This window comes from Onychomys torridus, chromosome 12 (genome assembly GCF_903995425.1).
Source record: "Onychomys torridus chromosome 12, mOncTor1.1, whole genome shotgun sequence".
NCBI classification, from domain to species: Eukaryota; Metazoa; Chordata; class Mammalia; order Rodentia; family Cricetidae; genus Onychomys; species Onychomys torridus.
Genome location: NC_050454.1, coordinates 28585439 through 28609275, shown reverse-complemented (window position 1 = coordinate 28609275; position 23837 = coordinate 28585439). Strand labels below are relative to the sequence as shown.

The 23837-nt window shown below is 41.6% G+C and overlaps 1 protein-coding gene across 1 annotated transcript in view; it reads right to left on the bottom strand.

The window, feature by feature from the left end:
• Positions 1 to 23837, bottom strand: part of Myh15 (myosin heavy chain 15) — a 131000-nt gene that overhangs the window by 6082 nt on the left and 101081 nt on the right. The window contains exons 33-38 of the mRNA XM_036203430.1: positions 22569 to 22684; positions 17269 to 17461; positions 16229 to 16432; positions 11686 to 11811; positions 8531 to 8701; positions 4663 to 4767 (exon numbers count right to left, since the gene is read on the bottom strand). Of these exons, the coding sequence (XP_036059323.1) occupies positions 4663 to 4767; positions 8531 to 8701; positions 11686 to 11811; positions 16229 to 16432; positions 17269 to 17461; positions 22569 to 22684 (915 nt within the window). The remainder of the gene's footprint in view (positions 1 to 4662; positions 4768 to 8530; positions 8702 to 11685; positions 11812 to 16228; positions 16433 to 17268; positions 17462 to 22568; positions 22685 to 23837) is intronic.

The following is a 23837-nucleotide window of genomic DNA, read 5'->3' as shown; positions in this document are numbered from 1 at the left end:
GACAGGATTCTCCTATCTGGGCAATTTCTGTGCTAGAGATTTTCTCAGCATTTACCCAGAGCCTCCCAGAGCTACCTGAGGCTCTTTGTATCCCACCACTCAGTTCACACTTTGTGGGTGTCAGCCTGCAGTTGGGGATCCTGCCTGTCACAATCTGCTTGGAGTCCGTCTGGCTTTTCAGAACTGTCACTGTCACTGAATCCTCTGTACCTGCAACACCATCCTGACATTGGGGTCCTGAACAAAAGGCCTTTGCTTCCCTGTCCCTCAGATGGTGATGCTACTGTTTTTGCTAATTTGTAAAGTGTGAATAATGTCCATGCCCACATTCCTGAATATAGGAGGTCTTCAAAAGCAAAGAGAGGTATCCGAATGAACAGTAGAAAGCACAGAGACAATCTTCACCTTCTGGACAATGAAAAGCTACTCATCTTACGTCTTGCATTTCTGGAACATTTTGGTGGGTTCTTATGTTTCTAAAGTCCAGAGATATAAAGAAGACAGTAAGGACAATCCACAAATCTATTTAGAGTAAGATCACACTTGATTGCTTTTCCACTGCATGGTTACAGAGGCTTCCCAGAGGAGTTTACTAGGAAAAGAAAACCATACTTGTGTTCTTAAAAAAAAAAAAAAAAAGACTTTTTTTTTTGCAAGTAACACCTGTAAATGGTCTATCACAAAAATACTGCCTTATGGTCCAAAGTGTATCTTGATGTTAGATAAAAATGGACTAAACTGACTCAGAATCAACTTTAAATATTACTAAAATAGGCACTAATACCAATCAATGTGGGGAACTTTTTAGAACCATTTTCAACCAATAGGGTTCTAACCTGACAAAGTATTGCTCAGGGGTATCTGGCTTGATGGTGGGAAGTCATTTCATATCTGAATGGGTATACTCAACATACTGCAGAGGCACTTGGGAAAAAAATAAGAAATGAACCCCATAGACTTCCTGGTACTCTACCCTTAGCCAAAGGACATGTGTGACCAGCATAGCCTGAAAGCCACTTCATGAGAACACGAGTCAAAATAAAAAGAAGGGAAAGAAGCACAGCTCTAAATGAGGACATGAGAAATGTCAATATTGTTGAGGAAGAAACAAAATTAAGCCACAACAGATCTGAAATGCAATCTTCACGACAATGAAAATAAAACATTTATCGGTTTGGTGCTTAAATCTATAATGAAACTGTTCACTGAATAAAGCAATAAGAGCAATCCATGAACACATAAGAAAACAATACATGATCAACAAATGATTGTCTCATTATAGTCCTGAATGTAGTGTAGGGTCACACAATGCCATTTCTCTAAGGTGGTTACTTTTTTGTTTTGTTTTGTTTTGTTTTTGGTAGCTGCATCAAAGCTTGGCTTCCAGAGCTCATTGTTTTAAAAAGTGTCAAGCTCATATTAGAAAAAGAATCAGGTATTTAGCCATAAAAACAACTGTCCAAGGGGCAGGAGAGATGGCTCAGCAGTTAAGAGCACTCTTCACTCTTGCAGAGGACCCAGGTTCAGTTCCTGGAACCTATCCAGTGGTTCACAACGATCCAGAATCCCAGGGGATCCAACACCCTATTCAAAAATCTTCAGGCACCAGGCGTGCATGGTGTACATACACATGTGTAGATACAACACTCAAAACACATAAAATAAAAATAAATATTTTAAACAAGTGTCCAAGTAGTTCATTTTAGCTTAATTAGCTCCATTTGGTACAACCATGATGTCCTGTCTTCTTACCAACACTATGTTTCCTGCTGTAAAGAAAAAGGTGTTGACACTTCTAATGACTTCTAGAATTAGAGTCAGGACCCCAGCGCCCTGCATTAGCAGTGTCAAAGGAGTAAAATGAGTTTGCCCTTTTATCAGAGTAAGTTATATTGTGTAATATGAGAGGGCTAGAAGAAAATTTGGGAAATACGTGTTCACCACTGAAACAGTGAAACTCTAAAGAACTATTTGGTCACTGACATCCCACGGGTATGGTGGTGGTCAATAAAGTAATAACAGAGCTGAAAAATTATTTCCCACTGAGTATGTGACTGAAGAAAAGAAAGACAAAAAGCCATCAGCCACTGCAGAAGAACCCAAAGAGAATTCCCAGGGCATTGTGGATTTAGCAAAAGCTTTTGTGACCTCAACATGCTTCTTAGAGAGTTTGAAACACTGAAAGGTTTACATGATCAGAGAAGAATGTTCATGAGCATTATCTGTATATAAGCAAATCTATCATGATGAAAGATGTCAAGCAAATCACCATGGACAGATTTCTGAAAAGAGTGGCCCCTCATCAAGAGGAGAATCAGAAAGAGTCTTCAGGAGAATATTCCAGAAGGAGTTATTGTCACATGAGATGAAAATCCATATATGTAGCCTCTAAAGGCATTGGAGTAGGACAAGATAAACAGGGGGAAGGCTGAGATACTTAACAAGCTTGCATGTCCCCTCTCCCCTCCCCCATCTCTCTTCTATAATTCATTTTTTTTTACTTTATGTGCATTTGTGTTTTGCCTGCATGTGCATCTGTGTGAGGATATCAGAAGCCTTGGAACTGGAGTTACAGAAAGGTAGGAGTTGCCATGTGGGTGTTGGGAATTGAACCCAGGTCCTCTGAGACCTCTCTCCAGTCCCTAATTTGTGTATCTTAAAAAAAAAAACATAAAGAAAAAAACCTCTATGTAAATGTATGAAAATGTCATAATGAGATTTATTACTCTGTATAATGAATGTCTTGTTCATCAAGAACATTAAAAGTAGAAAAGACTTTTAATACAAGAACAAAAATAATGGATAATAAAAATGTAGTACGTATTCATAGTGGAACTGTATTCAGATATGAAGAAAATAAAATTTGCAGAAGATGAATGGACCTGGCAGTTTTATATGAGTAAGGAAACCAGGCTCAGAAAGACAAAAACACCATATGTTCCTTCATGTGCAGATGCAAGCTTCTAACTGAGATACATATATCATATTTTATCTGTACATCTGTCTGGATTCTGTGGAAGGTAAGTATAGGTAAAGACTAGGAGAGCAGGAATGGGAAGGAAGAGGCATCAGGAGAGCGGGTGGGGAGGTAATGGAACATGTGTGATATGAAAGGTAAAAGGCAGGATCCGTGGAGTGGACGGCCTGAGTGGAGCTGGGAGATGGGGTGGGGGAAGGAAGAGGCAGAGAGAACCAACCAAAACTGTGGACGAAAATGCCAACAGGAAACTGGTTATTATGTATGCTAATTAAAAAATAAACTTAAAAAGAATATAAAAGGGAAAATATACAGCTATACAATTGCTTAGAAATTGGGAACTACTATGAGTCAAAATGAGTTAAACTAAAACAATGCACTGATTTAAAGGGAAGCTATGGAAAATTAAAAATATTGTTCCATAAATCTATGGTAACCAGTATCTACAACACAGTATTACCAATATATTATGGATACCAATATACTGATAAAGTCTACAGTGCCAGGTAGTTATGTCCTGGACCCATACATTCTCTCACCTAAGTAACTTCCAGTTTTTTAAGAGCCATGAATTATAATGCCCTACATATAAAGTATACCATTTTTAAGGTTACCATTTTTAGAACATTTTTCTTTACCTTTTTTAGGTTTAGATGTGTTTATAAACAAGTATTTGACACTATGACACACTGTCTACAGATGATGATATGCTGCACAGGTTTAGTCTGAAAGCAACTTCACTGTGCATCAGGCTGCAGTAGCTGGGTTGACAGTACACTGTTGATATGCACTGTTGATCGCCACTGAATTGTCCTGTGTCCTTATGGTACCTCTCAGAATAGATAAATGCCCTTAAGCAATGCATCAATATATACATCCCAACTGTATTCCAGGAAGATGCTGCACACTGGAGTGGAGAACAGCCAATGGCCCTGCTATCAGAGACTCTGTGCCATTAAAAAGAAGAAGTAAGAAAAGCTGGATGTGGTGGCACAGTCTCAAGGTCGCCAGCACTCGGAAGGCTGAAGTAGCATGATTGAAGAGGTCACAGTTAAAGGCCAGCCTGGTTAGCTTAGCAAGGTTCCAACTCCACCACAGAAGTGGTGGGAGAAAGGAAAGAGAGCGTGTAGATGAGGAAATAGGTCATTCATTTAAATGTACATTGCTTATGGGTAGGGAACATGTCCACCGGCTTTCAATGATTTGCTTCAAGCCTATGTTAATGTTAGTTTCCAGGGTAGCTAAAGAAGTCCACATTTTACTAATGATGTTCTCATCTGGGCCCAGGAACAAACCTCTCAAAAGAGTGGACCATGTCCAATCCAGTTAGCATTCGGTACAATCAGCTGGTGAGGTGGGCCACCCTAATGTCTACCAGTCACTTCCCTTACATGTTGTTCTCACTCTGCTTCTCACACGAAAGCATCTTTCTGAAAGCGCCACTAACACTATGCATGGAAAAAACGAAGATGTCATAAAGTTTTTCACTTCAACTGCACCTTGTCAGCTCTCACTATAAGCTCTGGAAATGGAGAGAGCCAAGCCATGGATAGTCCAGACAGGGTGAGAAAATGTCCATTGCTCAGAGACAACTGCAGTGTCCCAGAAGGTCATTTCAGGTTGGAAGGTACACACTGCAGCCGGAGGAACCTAACCATGTCCCAGAGAATGTTTTCCTGGAGTACCTGATAGGTCAGCTCTTTGATGCCTCGCTCCAGTCTGCGAGCTTCCCGCTGGGCCTCTGCACTGCGCCTGAGTTCGCCTTCCAGTTCGCCTTCCAGGTCCCACACCTGTAACAGATCCTGGCCTTAGTCCACATGCTGGTAACAACAAGGCTGCCATACTGCTACCCAGTGGAGAATTTGCAGAAAGAGTGAACTAGTTAAGGGGAGGTATGTCCATTTTCTGTCTGGGAGTGACTCAATAGGACAATCTTTCTGATAAAAATCCATCACCCAAACCAAGGCTGTTAACCTATGTGAGCTCATATAAGCATGGTTAAGACTCTAGGCAATGTGAGAGACTAATTCAAAGAGAGGGTGTAAGCCTCTCTTCTTACATCTTCTTACACTGCAACCTTGCAAAATCCTATGTGTATATGTGTTCTGTGTGTGTATATGTATGTGTGTGTACATGTTCTGTATGTGTGTATATGTGTGTCTGTGTAACACAGCTGTCTGTCAGTACAGACAGCAAGCTGCATGCAGCAGTGTTGAAGATTCTGTCCCACATACCCTGATCTCGAGCTTCTTTCTGCATGTTGCCCTCAGACTCTGGATCTTACCCTGAGCTCTGTCACATACATGTCACATGCAGGCCTACAGCTCTGCTTCGCAAGAGAAGTACAACAGGGAACTTCCAGTGTGGAATCATACAAGTAAAATTATCATAATAGTCACTGAGAGACTAGCTACTATTCATCACACCCCAGTGCCAGAACAATGAAGAAAGCATACCCACATCTCTCCCCTGAATAAGCTTGCTTTCTCATGAGGGGAAGTAAACTAAATAAAGTGGAATAGCATGTGTGGGAAGACAGGCAGGAAAGGGGCCAGGGACTTGGTGTGGGAGGCTGTGAGCAGCTGCTTCTGCTGAGGGGACATTCTTCCAGATAGCCATGCATCACTCCTTGCCTTCTTGACCAAAATGCCGCCTCTCTGTGAGGTCTGATCATCATTTTAGAACTGAGGCCCGGCACCCAAAGGCATAGGTGAGCTTCTTCAGGCTGAATCCTGCCATCACCTCATGCAGCTCCTTAAGCTAAACTGTCTTCTTTGTTCCTCCACAGGAAGGTGCAGTAGGGCAAGTAGGTTAGCAGGTGTGAAACTTCCTTGTGGATAAACCATCAGTACATCCTCTCTGGACAGTCTGGACATGCGTCCACTAGGGACCTGCTTAGTTCCGATTGTAATATACAGGCCAGTAGAGCTGTTTTTTTGTTTGTTTGTTTGTTTTTTGTTTTGTTTTGTTTTGTTTTTTAAAGGATGTGTTTAAGGTGTTCTGTTTCATTTTGAAATGTGACTAGTGCACCTCATGGTAAAAGGTGCCTTATTGAAGGGAATCCCAGTTGCCATATCTTCACTTGTAATGTCCTTGCAATGTAATCCTAAGGAGTAATGATTACTGTGTAAGTGTGTCCCTCTAAAAGCCCATGCGTTTGAAACTTAAACCCCCAATTTTTATGTGTATTTGGAGGGAGAGCCTTTTGAAGGTAACTCAGATTAGATGAAGTCACAAAGGTCAGACCACACCACCCTCCCAGGGTGATTAATGACTTTAGTAAGAGACCTTGTTTGCTGTGTCTTGCCATGTGATGCCTCCTACCATATGATGCTATAGCAGGAAGGCCCTGATTAGAAACTAACTAGATGCCAGCACCATGCTATTGGACACTAAGAGTAGAGCCAAATAAAATTTTGTTCTTCATAAATCATCCTATGTCAGGTTCTTTGTTACAGGACAGAAACTTCGTGAAAACAATGATATTCTAATTACACTTTTAAGTCTATAATTTCTCAGTATCACCTGATACCAGATCACTGCTAGGTGTCATTGGTTCTAGATCATAGCAGTGAACAAATGGTAATTATGAATATGGTGGTCTGAATGAAAATGGCCCCCATAGGCTCATAGGAAGTGACACTATTAGGAGGTGTGGCCTTGTTGGAGTAGGTGTGGCCTTGTTGGAGGAAGTGTGTCAGTGGGGGTGGACTTGAAGTTTCAGAAGCTCAAACCAAGAGCACTATCACTCTTTCTTCCTGCTGCATGCTGATCCAGATGTGGAACTCTCAGTTCCTTCTCCAACATCATGTCTGCCTACATGTTGCCATGCTTATAGTGGACTAAACCTCTGAACCTGTAAACCAGCCCCAATGAAATGTTTTCCTGGTGGTCATGGCATCTCTTCACAGAAATAAAACCCTAACTAAGATAATGAGATAAAATAATATCCTTCAATACTAAATGGGTAATGGAAATACCAATATAATCCATGTACCTTTTAAAGGGAACAACACATTTAAGCACTTTTCCTCTTAGAATAAAATCATGGTTCCTATATATGCTATTGAAAAAATATCATATTCATCTTATTACTATTTAAAGTTGTTAATTTGTTTCTTCAGGGTTGCAGATGCTGAAAGGCTACCTGTGCTCCAAAGGATGGCTCACACTCATGTGCATTCAAGCAGCACTAAATGGATTCAGTGGGGATTTAAGAGAGAGAGAGAGAGAGAGAGAGAGAGAAAACATGTATAATGTTGGAAAGGAAAAATGGTGGGCAGATAGGGAAGAATTGGAAGGAAGGAGATGGGGTGGATTTGATGAAACACATGCATAAATGTTAAATGAAAAAAAAAATAAAGTCTTTATTTGGGAACAAAATATGCGGTTTGCTTTTTTACCTTGTTTTGGTTTTGTGAGTTTTGCTTGTTTATCTTTAAGACATATTCCACAGGGGTTGTACTGAAAGGTATTATGCTAAGGGTCACTGGGAATAATTCTTTATATTTGTTTTATGCTTGATATATATCTAGCTATTTTCCATTAGTATTAAATTTTATGGATGGATGGAGTTTTTCTGCTTGAATTAAACTTGTTTTTCTTTTATTTGAAACATATAAAACGTTACGTGATTTTTCCATCAAAACGCATAAAAGGGTGCATTTCAAAGATCTATCTTCCATCTCTTTGTTCTCTTCCTTGCGCTGGTAAACTTTTTACTAGTCTTTATGCTATTACTCTTTTTTGACAAAGTAATCTTTCATTAGCAGATTATAGACACTCACTTTCATTATCATTATTTTATTACCCACAATCTCCAGAACATATTCCTAAGACCTTTCTAATTTCTTTCTAATCAACACAACCGTTTGGATAGAACATGTGTCTGTATTGGTACTCCATTGTATGAATGTCCCAGAAATGTGCAAAAGTGGATACACCACTTTTCAGAGGCCCCTGTGAGCCATTAATTCCCAGCAGAACATTTTTTCAACTTTTGTGAAGTTTACTATGTTCATTTACATAGTCATTGAAATTGATCCAGGAATTTAAAAAAAAGTCCTATTTTTAAGGTAGTTTAATAAATGCCATAAAATTCCCATAAGGTAGACTCCACATCATTTGTATCAGACTTTGTTATATCTGCACTGCGTCTTTCTGGGTCACAGATGTGTTTCATCTCTCCTTTCTTTCGCTGTTAGGAAACAGGCATTCTCTTTCAAGAAAATGACAGGAACATTGTCCCAGAAGCAAGAGACTGCAAAGGTGTGTTTGGATAGAGTGGGCTATCACCTCTGCATACAGCCTAGAATGGGCATAGTGAGTGGGAGAAGACATCTTCTCATCCATCAGTGAGAGGGAAGACAACTTTCACCCAGACCCAAGAAAGTCCTATTGACTGGCCCAAGGTCAAACAATAATGTATTCAGATCAGACCCTTTCAGAATCTGCAAGTGCCATTAAATCAAGTGATGAGGTGTGATGTTCCAGGACATTAGGGCCTTGAACAGAGAGTGTTAGGCCCTCACAATTATCCAAGCAAACTCCTACCCTGGATTCTAGTTTCTGGATTTGCTTTTTGCTCCCCAGCGTAGCTGTCTGTTCTGCTTCATCTAGCCTTTTCTGCAAGTCTTTAATTGTCTGGTCCATATTCTTCCTCATCTTCTCCAAGTGAGCACTAGTATCTTGTTCCTTCTTCAGTTCTTCCAACATGTTGGCTGCCTAAGAAAGGAAGTGAAAGAGACTGAAGAGATTGCTCAGTGGTTAGGGTACTCACTGTTCTTGATCTGACCCAGGCTTGGTCCCTAGAACCCATACTGGAGCTCCAGCTTCAGCAGATATATTGGCCTCTGGAGCACCAGACACACATGTGGTTCACACACATGCAGGCAAAGATTCATACACATAAAATAAAGACATATAAAAAGAAGAAGAGAGATGGAATGAAAGTGACTTAGATTATCCTGTATGCAGCTGATCATATTCCAGTGAGCTTTGGTTCCTAATCTCATGGGGGAAGGATGTGTATGCTTGCTCTCTGTATATTTAATCTCTTTCCACCCTGCTCTCTCTAATCCCTGATTTCCCTTGGGTTTTGATCAAATCAGCCAGTAGACATTGAAGCAGCCACATGAGAGAATGGGGTGATTATTGATGGGAAAAGCCTAAAATGAAGTGTCATGTATACAAGACAGAACACATCTTGAAAGCAAGATGAATGAGTGAATGGTTTTTAACTGAATAAAGTAACTGCTGTCATATAAGTCACCAGGAAAAATGTAGTAAAATACCTATGAAAGTATGTATCTTCTGATTTACTACTGTGTACACATTCAGGCTCCAAGAATTTGATAGCATCAGACACGCTCTATATAAATAATCTGACACAAAGAAGGTAAGCTATGAATCCTACTTTGGGTTTTAATTCTATGTACAATGGCTTGCCTTCTCAGTACAATTCAAGCTATTTCCTCTTTTTGTGTGCCTAATCCAAGAATAAGTCTTTCTGTCTATCTGGTTACCACTGTGCATGGTTTCAGCATGGTGATATTGGGAGCTAAGATCTTTAGGAATTGCCACCTAATGGGATCGCCTTAGACAAAGTGGGGATGTCTCAAAAGGAATGGTTGGAACTCATGCTCTCTGATTTCAGATAACATTAGAGCTGTTCCCATTTGTGTTCTGTCCAGTGCAATATCATCCACCATGAAGCCCTCACCGTAGCATGGTTAGCACTATGCCTTTTAAAACTCACAGGACCACAAGCTAAACAAACCTCTTTCTTTAGAAAGCTATCCAATTTCAGAAATTTTCTATAATAACAAGAAGGCATGACGAACACAGGAAATTGACATGTCTATCAGTTACTTTCTTGTTGCTGTGGCTGACAGAAACAGGCGTTACAGGGTGAAGGATTTTCATGGCTCACGGCTCAGGGGAAACAGAGCCACCTGGTGGGAAGACGTGGGTGCAGAAACAGCTTGCAACTGTGACACTGTCAGATGGTGGGAAAACCCTTCTGGTCAAGCAAACAGACTCTCTGGCCTGGGTAGAGGCTTAACATTCTATCTGGGTGGAGGCATCAGTCACTCGGCCAAGCGAGGAACCCCTGGGAAAGAGGGTTTACCTTAAACTACAATGAAGAAGGGATGGGCAGGATAAAATTCCCTTGAATGAGATACCACACTTTTTCTTCTCAGACTCCTGGCTCCTAGGCAATAGCTTACCACACCATAGACGTGTAACTTCATACATCTGCTCATTTTACTGAATTACCCAGAAAAATGTCATTTTCCCTTTTCTTCTTTCTATCCTTTTTCTAAGCATGCTTTCCTTAACACTTTGGGTTTCCACCCAATGTTGGACGTTCTTACTCTTTCCTAATGCCTCCCTTCCTGAGGCGTGGCCACTTGTCTATCACATGTCTGACCTCCAGGCCAACTTAAATGGCGTGGCTTTTTCCATCCATCATGCTCCATTCTCCACCCCTGAATGGCAGTTGAAGTTTACAGCTAGCCTGCCCTGGGATTTTTCTCTCAAACTCTGAGATTGAGAACCCCAAAAGGGGATGGAGATGCCCCTGCATCAGCGGCAGTAACATGACAAGGCTGGTTACATCACTTTGGCAGTTAGGAAGCATCAAGATTGTCCAGGATGCTCATCTCCCAGGGACTCACTTACTCCAGCTAGGCTTCACTTCCTAAAGGTTCCCAACATCCCAAAATAACAGCATTGGCTCGAACATTGGTTCAAACACATAAGCCAATGGGAGACATTCCATGTTCAAACATTAACTTTCCGGAAAAGTAGGATCATTACTATCGCTGTTTATGTAAAATCTAGATGAAAGTCCTGTCTCTTCAGTTCTCATAATGTTGTAAACATGAGGCTTCCTTTCATAAAGCAGGGATGTGATGCTGCATATAGCCACACATTTGACAGACTCCCGCAAAGCCCTCAAAAGATAAGCAGAGGCTGAAATCATGCTCAGGCCCATGTAATAAGTCATGAAACATCTAGTCCTGGGCCCTGAACACACAAACCTCACTTTCTCTCCACTAATAACTTTTTCTCAATAGTACTGTTCACTTGCTATGCCTTTTAATAGAAGCGTAGCATCTGCTCATAGTGGGTGAATGAGATTCACAACTTGTTGAGATTGGGAACTAAGCCTGAACTTAGTACCATCCAGGAAAATATCACCATCAACAATTTTAGTTTACCAATAAAGCAGGTTCACCAGCCCCACACACTGCCTTCCCAGTCTAGTTTTGCTACCCTAGTAGTAGTATGGATTGTAAACCATAAATGGTTTAACTGCTCTGCTCATTACCACCATAAAACCATTCCATACTCAAGAAAAATGAAAATGTATAAGGAAGCACAGGACGAATTCTTTCTAGATACCAATTATATTAAAAGTTATATTTTTTTCACAACTGAAAAAATAGCTAACCTTAAAAAGAAAGACTCTTGTTTCCAGAGGATTTGGCTTTTAGACATTCAGTCACTCCTTCTCATTGTCAAGGTGGGTTAGAAGACAACAGCCAGTTGGCTTAAGTGTTCTAGCTAATGGGGATGCCACAGGTCAGCTATCCTCCTCCTGACTGTATGGGGATCAATGAAATCCATGTGGGCTGCAGCAGGTCCTGCCTTTGGGCTATAGCTCTAGTGAACAGAAGTAAGCAGACAATCAACAGGCCCACCTCAGTAGCTGCCTTTCTGGCCTTTTCCTCTGCCTTTTGACACCTCTGCAACGTCTCTCCAGCTTCCTTCTGCATCTGGGCAACACCAGCCTCCAGTTTCTTCTTCTGGCTGAGGAGACTTGTGTTCTAAGGAGGGATAGCATTCCAGTTAGGCAACTAGAGACCAGCAATGCACAGGCAAGCAGCTCTGGGTAGGAGCAATTTCTCATCATCAGCCATATGCAGTTAAGTAAGAATTCCAACCCCAGGTAGTGGTTTGGGCATGAAAAGCAGATCAAATGAAAGGGTTTCATTTAGAACAGCAATTCTCAACCTGTGGGTCCCGACCCCTTTGAGAATAAACCTTTTTCACAGGGGTTGCCTAAGACCATCCTGCATATCACATATTTACATTACAATTATAACAATGGCGAAATTACAATCATGAAGCAGCAATGAAAATAATCTTATAGTTGGGGGTCACCACAAGATGAGGAACTGTATTAAAGGGTCACAGCATCAGAAAGGTTGAGAACCACTTCCAAGAGAAAAGAGATAGAATCCTGAATCAGAAGGGGTTATTTCAAATAATCCAAAGCTAGAATATGGGTTTAGTTTTTAACTTATCAAGGAATGCTTTTTCAGTGTGATAGAAAGAAGTATCCCAGAGCAGAAATTGGAGTCACCTGCAGCCACCTGGAGGATTCCAGCATGGTGCTGCAGGGAGAAAATGGATTCCCCTTTGCCTACCTGCTTTCCTGTCTTACCCTGCAGTGAGGAGGAGGAGGAGATGGGAAACAGATGACATAAAGCTCAGCCCCAGCCCCTAGGACACCGTTAAAGGGAGGCCTTTGTGATCTGCAGCCATGCTGCCCCAGTTTCTTCCTGATTGTCACACAGGAGGCCGAGGCCCCTTTGCTGCATCTGCCCTGTGTTTGAAGCGAGGCTTTTGTGAGCAACATGTGAAACCTTAGCACAAAGAGCGTGTGTAGAAAGCATGGGCTTCCCACTTTTCATTCTCCTTTCATTTCGTCCTTTCTCATCATCCTTTCACTTTCCTCCAGTTATTGCCTTTCCCCGGGCAGATTAAGCCTTGAACAGAGAAGGAAGGTAGCTGAGGCTCACAGGTTCTGCCTGCCTCCCACAGCACCATCAAGAATGCCTCTCTCCATCCTGTGGAGGGGCAGGCCCTGTGCTCTGCGGGGTTTCCAGTGCCCTCAGTGTGGTCTGGGGAAATGAAGTGTATTTTCCTGAAGTGTCTTATGGGTGCTCCCTGCACATAACTCCGTAGGAGATCTCTCAGTGTGGAGGAGGGCACAAGTCTACACACTGACTCGATTGCATAGCAGTCACTTCCGCTTTTCTAAGGAGATGACAATTAACCCTTCTGCAGGTTTAATGCCTCCCGTCTCCCTGCTCCCATTTTTGAGAAGGAGGAAGATTAAGGTATGATGTGCAGAGGATCATTTGTGTGAGTTGTGCTCAGATGTCTGTTCTAAGCCAGAGGTCTTTAAGAGGAGTGCATGTCTTCTAGATGAATGCTGGACACAGGGGCAGCACCTGAGACTCTGTTGAGCCTCCCTCTGCTGCAGAGATGAGGATCTTGTAGGGTAGTGTGAGATCCACGGATTGGAACGTTCATGTTAATGAGTCTTAAGTTTCAGAAACTGCCCTACAGACCAAGACATCATTAACTAAGAGTCCTAGTTTACTTCTCTATTGCTGTGATACTGACCAACACTGACCAACTCGTGGAGGTAAGATTTTATTTCCACTTATACTGTCAATCACCAAGAAAAGTCCAGGCAACCTAGAGGCAGGAACTAATGCAGAGGCAATGCATGAGTGGTGCTTGCAGGCTATGGCTTGTTCAGTCTGCTTTCTTATACACAGGACCACCTGCCTAAACCCACAATGGGATGGGCCCTGTTTCATCATCCATTATTAATCAAGAAAATGCCCCACAGACTTGCCTACAGGCCAATTGAATGGAGGCAATTTCTTAACTAAGGTTTCCTCTTTCCCACTGACTTCAGTTTGCATCAAGTTGACAAAAACGAAGCAGCATACTACAATACACTGTTCCATGTTCCTCCCTCAAAACCGTTTCCTGCTGTTCTCTCTCACCCCTCTCTCCCCACTTCCTCTTCCCACCTCTCTCTTCACATTGGGATATAGTACATTATCAGTTACAGCATGCATGTCAAGTGACTTGTCACCAGTAGTTACTATGCACGGCAGACAATGTGCTGTGGATTATGCTCATTGTTAATAAAAACAAAAACAAAACTGATTAGCCAACAGCAGGACAAGAAGAGATTGGGCAAGACAGCCTGACACAGAAAGAACAAGGGGAGGAAGAAGGGCAGAGTCAGGAGAGTTGGGAAAGATACAAGCCAGCCGCTGGACAACCAAGATGTGTAGAAAATGAAGTAACAAGCCATGAACCACATGGCAAAGCATAAATAGAAATATAGGTTAATTTAAGTATAAGAGTTAGCTAGTAACATAACTGAGCTACTGGCCAAGCATTTATAATTAATATAAGCCTATGAGTGGTAAGTTGGGAAGTGGCTACTGGGTATTTAGGAATGGACAGTCAGGACAGGAAATATCCAATTACAACCAAGGGTAATGTATTTTCAAGAAAATGATCCAGTATGCCACATTTTATTAAGATAAACCTTAATGGAAAAAGAACTTTTCATAGTTTTATTTTTGGTTTTTGTTTTCTCTTTTGCAGCTGGGTTGAACTCAAGGCTTCATATACTCAAGGCAAGGGTTCTACACTGACCTATACACACAAAGAAAAATGTTGAAATGAGTTAACCTGTTAATAATTATGCATACCCTACAGCATATTTGTTCCTGATCCAAGGCAACCAGAAAGACAATGTCATTGCAAAAATTACTGTAGACTCAGAGTAATTGTAACACCTTGTGGCAGGTACAGCTCTGATTTACTCATTTCCTAGTGAGGGCACTACTGACATTCTGGGAACAGCAGCAATTCTTTTATGATATGAAATCATAGGGTACTTCAAAGGACGTCTCTGGACCCTGCCCACAAAATGCCAGTGGCACCTCCCAGTCTCTGTGGCAACTAAAATGACACAAGATATTTTCAACACTCCCAAGAGTGGCAGTCTGTCCTCAGAGGATTTCATTTATCCTTCTCAATGGTCACCAGAGTAAACTTTCCCAAGTGTGCATCTAATAACTTCACCCCAAGCTGTTCACAATTCTTCAGTGGCTCCCATTATCTGCTGATCAAATTCAAGCTCCACTAGTCTCAGACTCAAGGTCCTGGTACCTTGAGCCTACCTGTCTCTTAACAATATTTCTTTTCATCTTGCCTAACTACACTGTCTTCTACTATATGAGTTTGCCTTAAATTCCAAATTCTCCATCTTCATCCACTTCCTCAATTTTTCTTCCTACCACATTGTCCCACTTCTTCCATGTCTTTCATGACTAGGAAGAAAACTATTATGTCCCTGCCTGACCTACTTAGGATTATTTGGGCATTCTGCAGAGTTGTATGTCCTCTGTGGTACTCATAACAGTACCGTATGGTTGTTTACTTGTATCTTCACTGTTTGGGGATAGTGAGGATATTATTTGGCATACTGGGTTATAGCATGTGCCCTAAAAATGCTCAGTGTTTGATGCACTTGCTATAGACATTTGTCTCTGTCATTGTGGCTTCTTCTGCTTTCAGAAAAATGATCTAGGAATAATCTAAGAATCCTGCTAATCACCACTTACCCAACCTGACAAGAGAAGCCAGAAAAGTGAGAGAAGATAAGGATGTGAAAGATTCCCGGAATGTTGGGAATCAAGTCACCGAGAGGGAACAAGGGAACAATGTAGCAAGCAGGTAATTTTAAACCAATAAAAAATATTTATCTCTCCTCTGCCACCTTGGCTGTCAATGTCCTGAAAGTCCATTTTTCAAGCAGAAAGCTTGAAGTTACAGTTGCACAATACTCCCCACCATGCCCACAGAAGCATATGTTGAACCCTGAAGCCCTAGTTTTGCAGAATATCAGCTTATTTAGAAATAAAGCTTTAAATGAGTTAATCAAGTTAATACTGGGTCATTACAGTGGGCCATAATCCCATATGGCGTATCCTTATATAAAGGAGAAATCTGGACAGAGACACACTCACAGAAGAACAAGACAAAAGCAGAATGCATGTGAGGGCTAGGAATTGAAACAAGGCATTGATAGAAAGCATGTCAGGAAACCATCAGAAGCACAGAGAAGCTGAGTCTTCTGTGAGTTTCAGAGGGAGCTCAGCTCTTACAATACCTAGATGTGAATGGCTAGCACCTAGGACTGTGAAAAATAAACTTATTTATAGACATCTGTTGATGGCACTTTGTTACAGCTGCTCTGGGAACCTAATGCTTGGGATGAAAGATGTAACCATCTTGTGCATCTAATGCCATACCTAAGACTTGACATGGCCACCATACAGATCCTTAGCTGATCCTGGGATGCAAACTGCTTCCTTCAACCAACTGACCCAGCTAATAGAGAAGATGAATGTGTCCTACCTGGGTGTGGAAAAGATTGATTCTTTCTGTGGCCTCCAGGAGCTCTTTCTCCGCCAGCTTGCGCCCTCGCTCTGTCTGCTCTTGCAAGGACCTCAGTTCTTCTAGTTCAGACTGAAGAAGAGTGTTGCGCTGCTCAGCCAGAGTCACCTGTTCCTTCAGGTCCTTGTTCTGGTATGTGCTGTCATCCAGCTGCTGTTGGAGCTCCTGCAAAAGAAAACCTGGGCTGAGGCATGGATCCCTCTGAGTTCTACTGTTGGCAGGGGAAGCCGGGAGCACCGCCATGCAGAGACAAGTTTCCAAGTTCTTGATCTCATAGAGAAAAGGCTTTCCAAGCAGACCCCGGGAGGTAGCTCAAGGACAGTTTCCTGAAGTCAAAGAGAGAAAGTGTCTTGAGCAACAGGAAGCTGTTGATCTCAGCAACTGCCAGGAGGAAAGGGACAGAGAGGAAGCCAGAAAGTTAAACTGTCTGCATAAGAAATCAGACAGCAAGCAGGACCAGCTACTGTCCTGAGGGGTATGTAGTGATGGCTCACTACAGGGTCAGTTATTCATCCTCTTTCCTTATCTTGTTCTCAATTTCTTTCTTATTTCTTCCAGCCTGGTGGCTTACCTTAGACTTTAGGTTATAAAACACAATTTTCTTTAGAGCAGGAGAGAATCTACCTCCGAGGAAGTCCCCATTTGACAAGAAAATCCCTGCTGTTGCCCTCAAATAATGATACCCATCCTACCATTTACACCAAGAGGAGGCTGTGAATGGAACTGTCATTCTGACATACTGATGTAAATATGCCCCACATGGTGTTGTAGAAGCAGATGGCAGCCCACACTGTCTATTCCTTCTTCCTGTCTAATATCCCACTCACAGAATGGGATGTGTCCCTGAGCATGCATGATCCTGGCAGAGCTCCATCTATTTTAAGGTAAGCATGCTCCAGCCTTCTTGAAGAGTGGGATTTGTGGTTTTCTTCTTTACTGCCCAGTGGATTCTGTCACTTGGTTTATGTCTTTCTCTATCCTTTAGTAGGGTTGGAAGTTACCTTCATTTGACTCTGAAGCTGGCCCAAGGCTCTAGTTGTCTGTGACACCTGCCGGTTGGCAGCACAAAGCTGAATCTCCATCTCCTTGAGGGCCTCTTCCATCTTCTTCCTCAGCCGGGTGGCCTCCATTCTGCTAGAAGTTTCAGAATCCAGACTGGACTGCAGGGAACCCAGGGCCTGCTGATGCTTCTCCCTGATTGCAGAGCAACATTGGGGAAGACCATCACACACCCAAATTAAAAACAGCCCCCTCTAATTTTTCAAGTTTCAGAAAACATACTAAAACAAAAACATTCTCAGAGATTAACCAAATGGGTCTAAAGAGTTTCCATTTTATAAACAGAGGAAGGTGAGCATTAAATTAATGAGTCTGCTGTAATTATAACATTATTGTTGTTGTTGGTTGATATGAGGAGGCAGAGCTCATTGTTGGTGGTGCCACCCCTGGGCTGATGGTACTGGATGGTATAAGAAAGCAGACTGAGCAAGCCATGAGGAGAAAGCCCATAGATAGTCTTTCTCCATGACTTCTGCTCCAATCCCTGCACCTGGTTCCTGTCTTGAGTTCCTGTCCCAGCTTCCCTCAGCAATGGTCTTAGAAGTGGTTAGGTGAAATAAATCCTTCTCCCCAAGTTGCTTTTGGTCATGGTGTTCTATCACAGCAATGGGAGCCCTAACCAAGACAAGGATGATAAACTCTAGATTTCCTAGAGTGTCTAGAGGTGAAGAATGAATGTTCTTTTAGACAACCATAATATTTAAACTATTTCCAAGTGTTTACAAAAACAAGTCTGAATACAGCAGGGAAGAGCTACTGAGGGTGAGATTAAAACAAGCCCTGAGATCTAGCCATACTGCTCTAATGGTCTGAAGTCTTCAATAATAACATGAGTTTAGGGGGTTTTTTTGTGTGTGTGTGTGTGTGTGTGTGTGTGTGTGTGTGTGTGTGTGTGTGTGTGTGTGTTGCCTTCTCTCTCGAGGAGTTTGAAGGACAGTGGCTAGTTGAGAAAACTATCTTCATATTCAAGAATGCAAAGAAGATTTTTTTAAATCATGGGAATTTTTTCTTACAAATAGTTAGGCATCATGGGACTAACTACTAATTTGGTAATTGGGACTGTGATGCAATAGGCCATTAAAAGCCTCTTCCATAGGTGTTGAATCATACCGATTGTGTAAATCTACACCCTCTCCTCCTTACCTGTGCTATCAAAGGTAGGAAAACTTTGGTTTCTGGAACACCTTTGATTAGCTTCCATTACTTTCCATTCTAACCTAGTTCAGACTCTGGTTCCAGGGTGGGAAAAAAACATTAACTTCACCCCTTTTAACCCCTCAGTATTTGGTGGCTGTTCATCAAGAAACTTTAACTGCTACCAAAAATACATGTCCTCTTAAACTCACTGCAACAGAGCCCTAGTCCTAGACAGATGAGTGGAAGGAAGAATTCTTTTATCTTTTTATCCTTATAGAGGTGATAACAACAAACATCTAAAGTGTATTTGTCAAGGGTCCGATTCCACACTGAATTGCCATGGAGTGTGTCCTGACCTCTCGTGCTGATCAGAGCAGTACCACTAACTGTTAGTAGGGTTATGCCTGGAGTTTGCTATTGGTTCCCAGGTAGGGGCCTCCACTTTTCATGACCACATTTTATTATGGGTGGAAGGGCCACAGATGTCATTATAGAAAAATAAGGGAAGTAATTTTTTTATTTCACAGTAACTTTTACTTCATACTTACTTTTAAGCCAGTGTTAAAACTGGTCTTCTGTCTTACATTTAGTGCATACCCCTAGGTACTGTGCACTCATCTCACAGATTAGAATCTTACAAGCTTGCAGGCATATAAAGATAATGAGGTTGTTATGGATCAAATTATGTAGCCTCCAAATACTGAAGCCTTAAGCCCCAGAAACATGGTGTTGTGCTTTGAGATGGGACTTCGAAGACCTGTGTAGTGTGTCTCTAAAGAGGCAATGAAGGTAAACGGAGAGTGTTGAGGAAGGGTCATAATCCAATAGCACAGAATCTTCGGAAGAAGAAGACAGAAGAAATCCATCCTCCCAATAGAAAGATCATGTGGAAATGCAGAGAGAGCAGCCATCTGCCTTCAAGATGAGGAGAGAGTTCTTAAGGGGAAACTGCTTGTCTACATCATGATCTCAGATCTACAGTGTCCAGGCTGTGAAAATGTGCATTTGTCTGTGGCTGTGTTTGTTTATTTATTTTTTTTTGACAGCATCCCTTGCAAACTAATAAAGGAACAGGCATACTCTACATCACTTACATTCTGTAGACACTGCCCTGATTTCTGATGGGGGAACTCCTTCTTTTTCCTCAGATAACTCTCCCTACCAGCAATACGGAAGCCGTTGTGGCCTGCCAACCAATTGTCTATCCACAATAGATTCTGTTTCAGCAAAGCAGATGTTTCAAATGCCAGCTTTCCTAGAGCTACCTGAGAAGGAGCAGCAAAGACTCAATGGCCTAAGTGATGACTGCAAGACAGTCAACATCATTCACACAGGATCAAAAACCATTTAGAATCAGAGCTCCCTCGAGCATGTCTCTAAAAGGAAAATGAGACACTGTAGGCTGTGTGGATAACCCAGTGGTTTGCAAGCAGTTGCTTCCCATACAGAGGACCCAAGTTTGGTTCCTAGCACCCAATATTGGGCAGCTCACAACTTCCTGTACCTCTAGCTCCAGAGGATCCAATACCATCCTCTGGCAATGATGATGATGATGGTGATGAAGAGGAGAAGGGGGTGGTGGTCATGAATTCAAGAGGGAGTTTGGGGTAAACTGGAAGAATTTGGAGGGGGAAGAGAAGACAGATGTTATACAAATACAGTACTCATATATGAAATTCTCAAAAGAATTTTTATAAATAAATAAATTTTAAAAAGCAGTTATTTTTTAGGAAAACTAGTATTTTTGATATCTTAGCTATTGCTTCTGTGTTCAGATTGTCACGGATTTCTTAAAGGCTATCTATTCTGATAATGTCACCAAGCAAATGGAACTTTCTTTTTAAAAAATGAGTTATTTCTACCTTCAAAAAGATAAAGACATAAAAGATCCAAGCCATCTCTGAGCTTAGAAGTCCCAACTACTATACCACTACACAAAACATCCTGCGACACTGAGAGCTCACATATTCGTCAGAAAGTAAATATCTCAGCCAGCTGTTGAACTCTTCCCCACCATTAGGTTCTCTCCTGGGCTCACTCAGTGTTCCTCACCAGACTGACAGAATGCACTGCAGCAGAGAATACATGGAGAGGTCCACAGGTGCTATGCTCTAAAAGCTTGACCTTTTCTGCTGCCTCTTGGCCCCTTCAACTTTACGGATACTGTCTTAAGAGACAGCTTCAGTTTTTGTGGTAATGCACATGGTTGATGTGAACACGGTGTCTTCAACCTCATCTAGCCCTCAGGTAACAGCTTTTTGAGATCTGTAATATACCTATGATTCTTGATTGCTTGGAATTCTATGCTTGGGGTACATTTCCATTGTATTCTACTCTATTATATTCTAGCCCCAGATTCAGACCGAACCACTAGATTAGCACAAGGCATTTGCTACAGTCTGTACTCACACAGAGCAGGGAGGGTCTGGGACAGTGTGTGCAATGTTTTGTGAGATGTTCATCTGTCCTTGCTGGATGTACCGATTATAGCCACTGTGAGTCATCAGCTAAAGCCGACATTGAGCTTGTGCCCAAGCCTCAGCTGTCCCTTCCTTTTCCAGCCCATCACAGCTCATGTTCCCCTCAGCTCTCTCCTCTTCACCTTAGCTGTTTGCATCTCTGACTTCCTCTGCACTGATGATTATAATTGGGGAACCGTTCTCCAACATTCAGATGTACCTGACATGACACAGACAGACTCTCTCAGGATTCATTTTCCTCACTGGGTTTATTTATAGATGAGGTTTGACGTTACCTGAGATCAAGATTATTTTTTCTTTTAACTACCAAAACGGTAGTTCATTTTTGTTACTTGTATACAGAATTAGCAAAACTATTAATGCTTTATACATTTGCCCTTTATCAAAGAATTATTTCAGATACTCGTCAGTACACCAGATTTCTTCACTAGAGCCAGTTCCATGAAAACACTTGTGTATGAGGGCTGAGTTAACTCAGAGCACACAGAAGGATAAGCTTGGCTTGGAATCCTCACTAAATATTGACCATCTGGAAGTTTGGATAGAAAACAATCTATGGGAAAAAGCCTAGTTCAACAGAATGTGTTAACATGGCATGGGCTTGTTTTGTTTGTTTAACAAAGACATTGAGAACAAGTTGCCAGTTGAACTTCAGACTACTTTATGATGTTCTTTGCACATTTAGGAGTTTGGTTAAGGCACAGTTCTCAACCTGTGGGTCAAGATCCCTTTTGGGACTCAAACAACCTTTCACAGGGGTTGCCTAAGACATCAGAAAACACAGATATTTATATTATAGTTCATAACAATAGCAAAATTACAGTTATGAAGTAGCAACAATAACTTCATGGTTGGGGGTCACTGCAACATGAGGAACTGTATTAAAGGGTGGCAGAATTAGGAAAGTGGAGAACCACTAGGTTAAGGGAACAACCCAAAAGGTAATTTATTCTTTCCTACCTCTAAGTGCTTAACTTGTAATCTGTAGAATGTAAAGCATTTTGCCAGCATCAGCTTCCTGATCATCCTCACCACCTTCTGTGGCATGTAGGTTATGGCATGTCCCTTCCCTGAGAATCTAAGCAGTAAAGTATCTAGAACCACCAGCTTGTTACCAAGAAGTAAAGAAAGGGTCCAACAACTGGGAACCCTGTCTCCCACAGTGACCTAGCAGGTAAGACTCCACTATTTCAACAACCTTGTTCATGACTCTGCTTTCTCCCAGGGAATAGGCGAGGGCTAAGGAATCCTTCTCTCTGATCTAACATTAGCTTGAAAGCACTGTGCCAAACTTTTTGTCCTTTCTTCCATGTTTCAGCATCTCAGTTTCCAGACTCCACCTGAATGGGACTCCACAGAAGCAGACCTACATACCACAGGTCAACTTTACCCAATGATGTCCTTGCCATGCTGGAGAGCAGAAAACCACAAGAGTGAGCAGTGTCTGTATAGAAGTATTCTTCTCTAAACAGGAATGCACTTAATGGGAAATCCTAGTGTCAAATTTGACCAAGTGTCTTTGGCCATGCTCTGGCAGGGGTCATGAAGGCAGCCCCACAGTGAGTTTTGTTCATTCTGGAACTCTGACATTCATGGTTGCTGTTCAGAAACATAATCCTGAATACCTCAACTTCTCTGTTTCTTCCTCCTTCTCCGACAGCTTCCTTTCCAGCTCTGCCTTAGCTTCCGAGAGTTCCAGCTGGAAATGAAGAATCTTGCTTTCATTCCTCTCCAGAGCTCCCTACAACAAAAAGCACCCAATGAAGTCTCTTTTTGAACAAAAGTTATATTTTCTTCCCTTAAAACCTGTATCATGAATGAGGTTCTCTTTTGAGTTTCTGGCAAAAAAGTAGATTCAAGACAGACCCCTGAAGTTAAACAAGAACAAGTGACTGCTTTGATTCAATTTATGTCTAGCTCTGATATCCTTTGCTCTTTGAATAGTAGCCTAAGGCTGGACCAAAGATACAGCTCAATCATAGAGCTCTTGCCTGGCCTGGATGAAGGCCTGTGTTCAATTCTCAGTACCAATAAAGAATTATATATTATATATATACACATATATAACTAAAATTCTCAAGCAATTTTCAAATAGAAAAAATCAATCTAGTCTGTTACTGTATTTGATATTTAATTGCTTACATCTAGTACTCTTAAATATTTCTAATTCATTCCAGCTTTGGGATGAGTCAATAAAAGCATCAAGACTAGAATATTGAAGGTTCTAATGCCTGTTTGGCGTATTTGTTTATTTTGGACCTTTAGGAAGTACTTAGCAGATAACACTCTCAAAGTGAGCCACTTAATCTTAACTATTATTACTACAGAGGAGGGATTGAACAGGCAGGAATATCTCCTGGGACTGAGTATTCAAATAATAAGGGCCAGGGGCTTTATTTCCAGGGATGCTCTTATAGGGTTATTCAATATTAAAAGTAGAAAGTTCCTCTTCCAAGGAATATATATATCATTTTCCAAGAAAAATATGTGTAAAAGAAGTCCAAACAAGCTGACTGCAAAACACTTGAAGAATAGTGATAATATAGCAGCATACATGTGCGGTGCAAGCTGTTGGCCAGCAAACTCTGCACAGTCCTAAGAGCAGGGATAATTCCTTATCTTCTCTGAGGAGTATTTTTATCTACCGCAAAAAAAAGTAAAACTGTGTAGTAATAGTCAAACATCGAAGACAACAACAACAATAATAAGCTGTTGTGAATTTTAAGAAGGCCTCTTTAGTTCTTGTCTCAATTCTGACAGACATAAATCAAAAGCAAATGCTCAGATAGCAAGCTCCTCGAAGGGAATGGTAGTTTCTTTGAGGGGAAACTCACCCTCTAGAATGTACTGAGAAATTGAATGTTTAGAGGTGACCTGAGATCATTTGAGTCTTA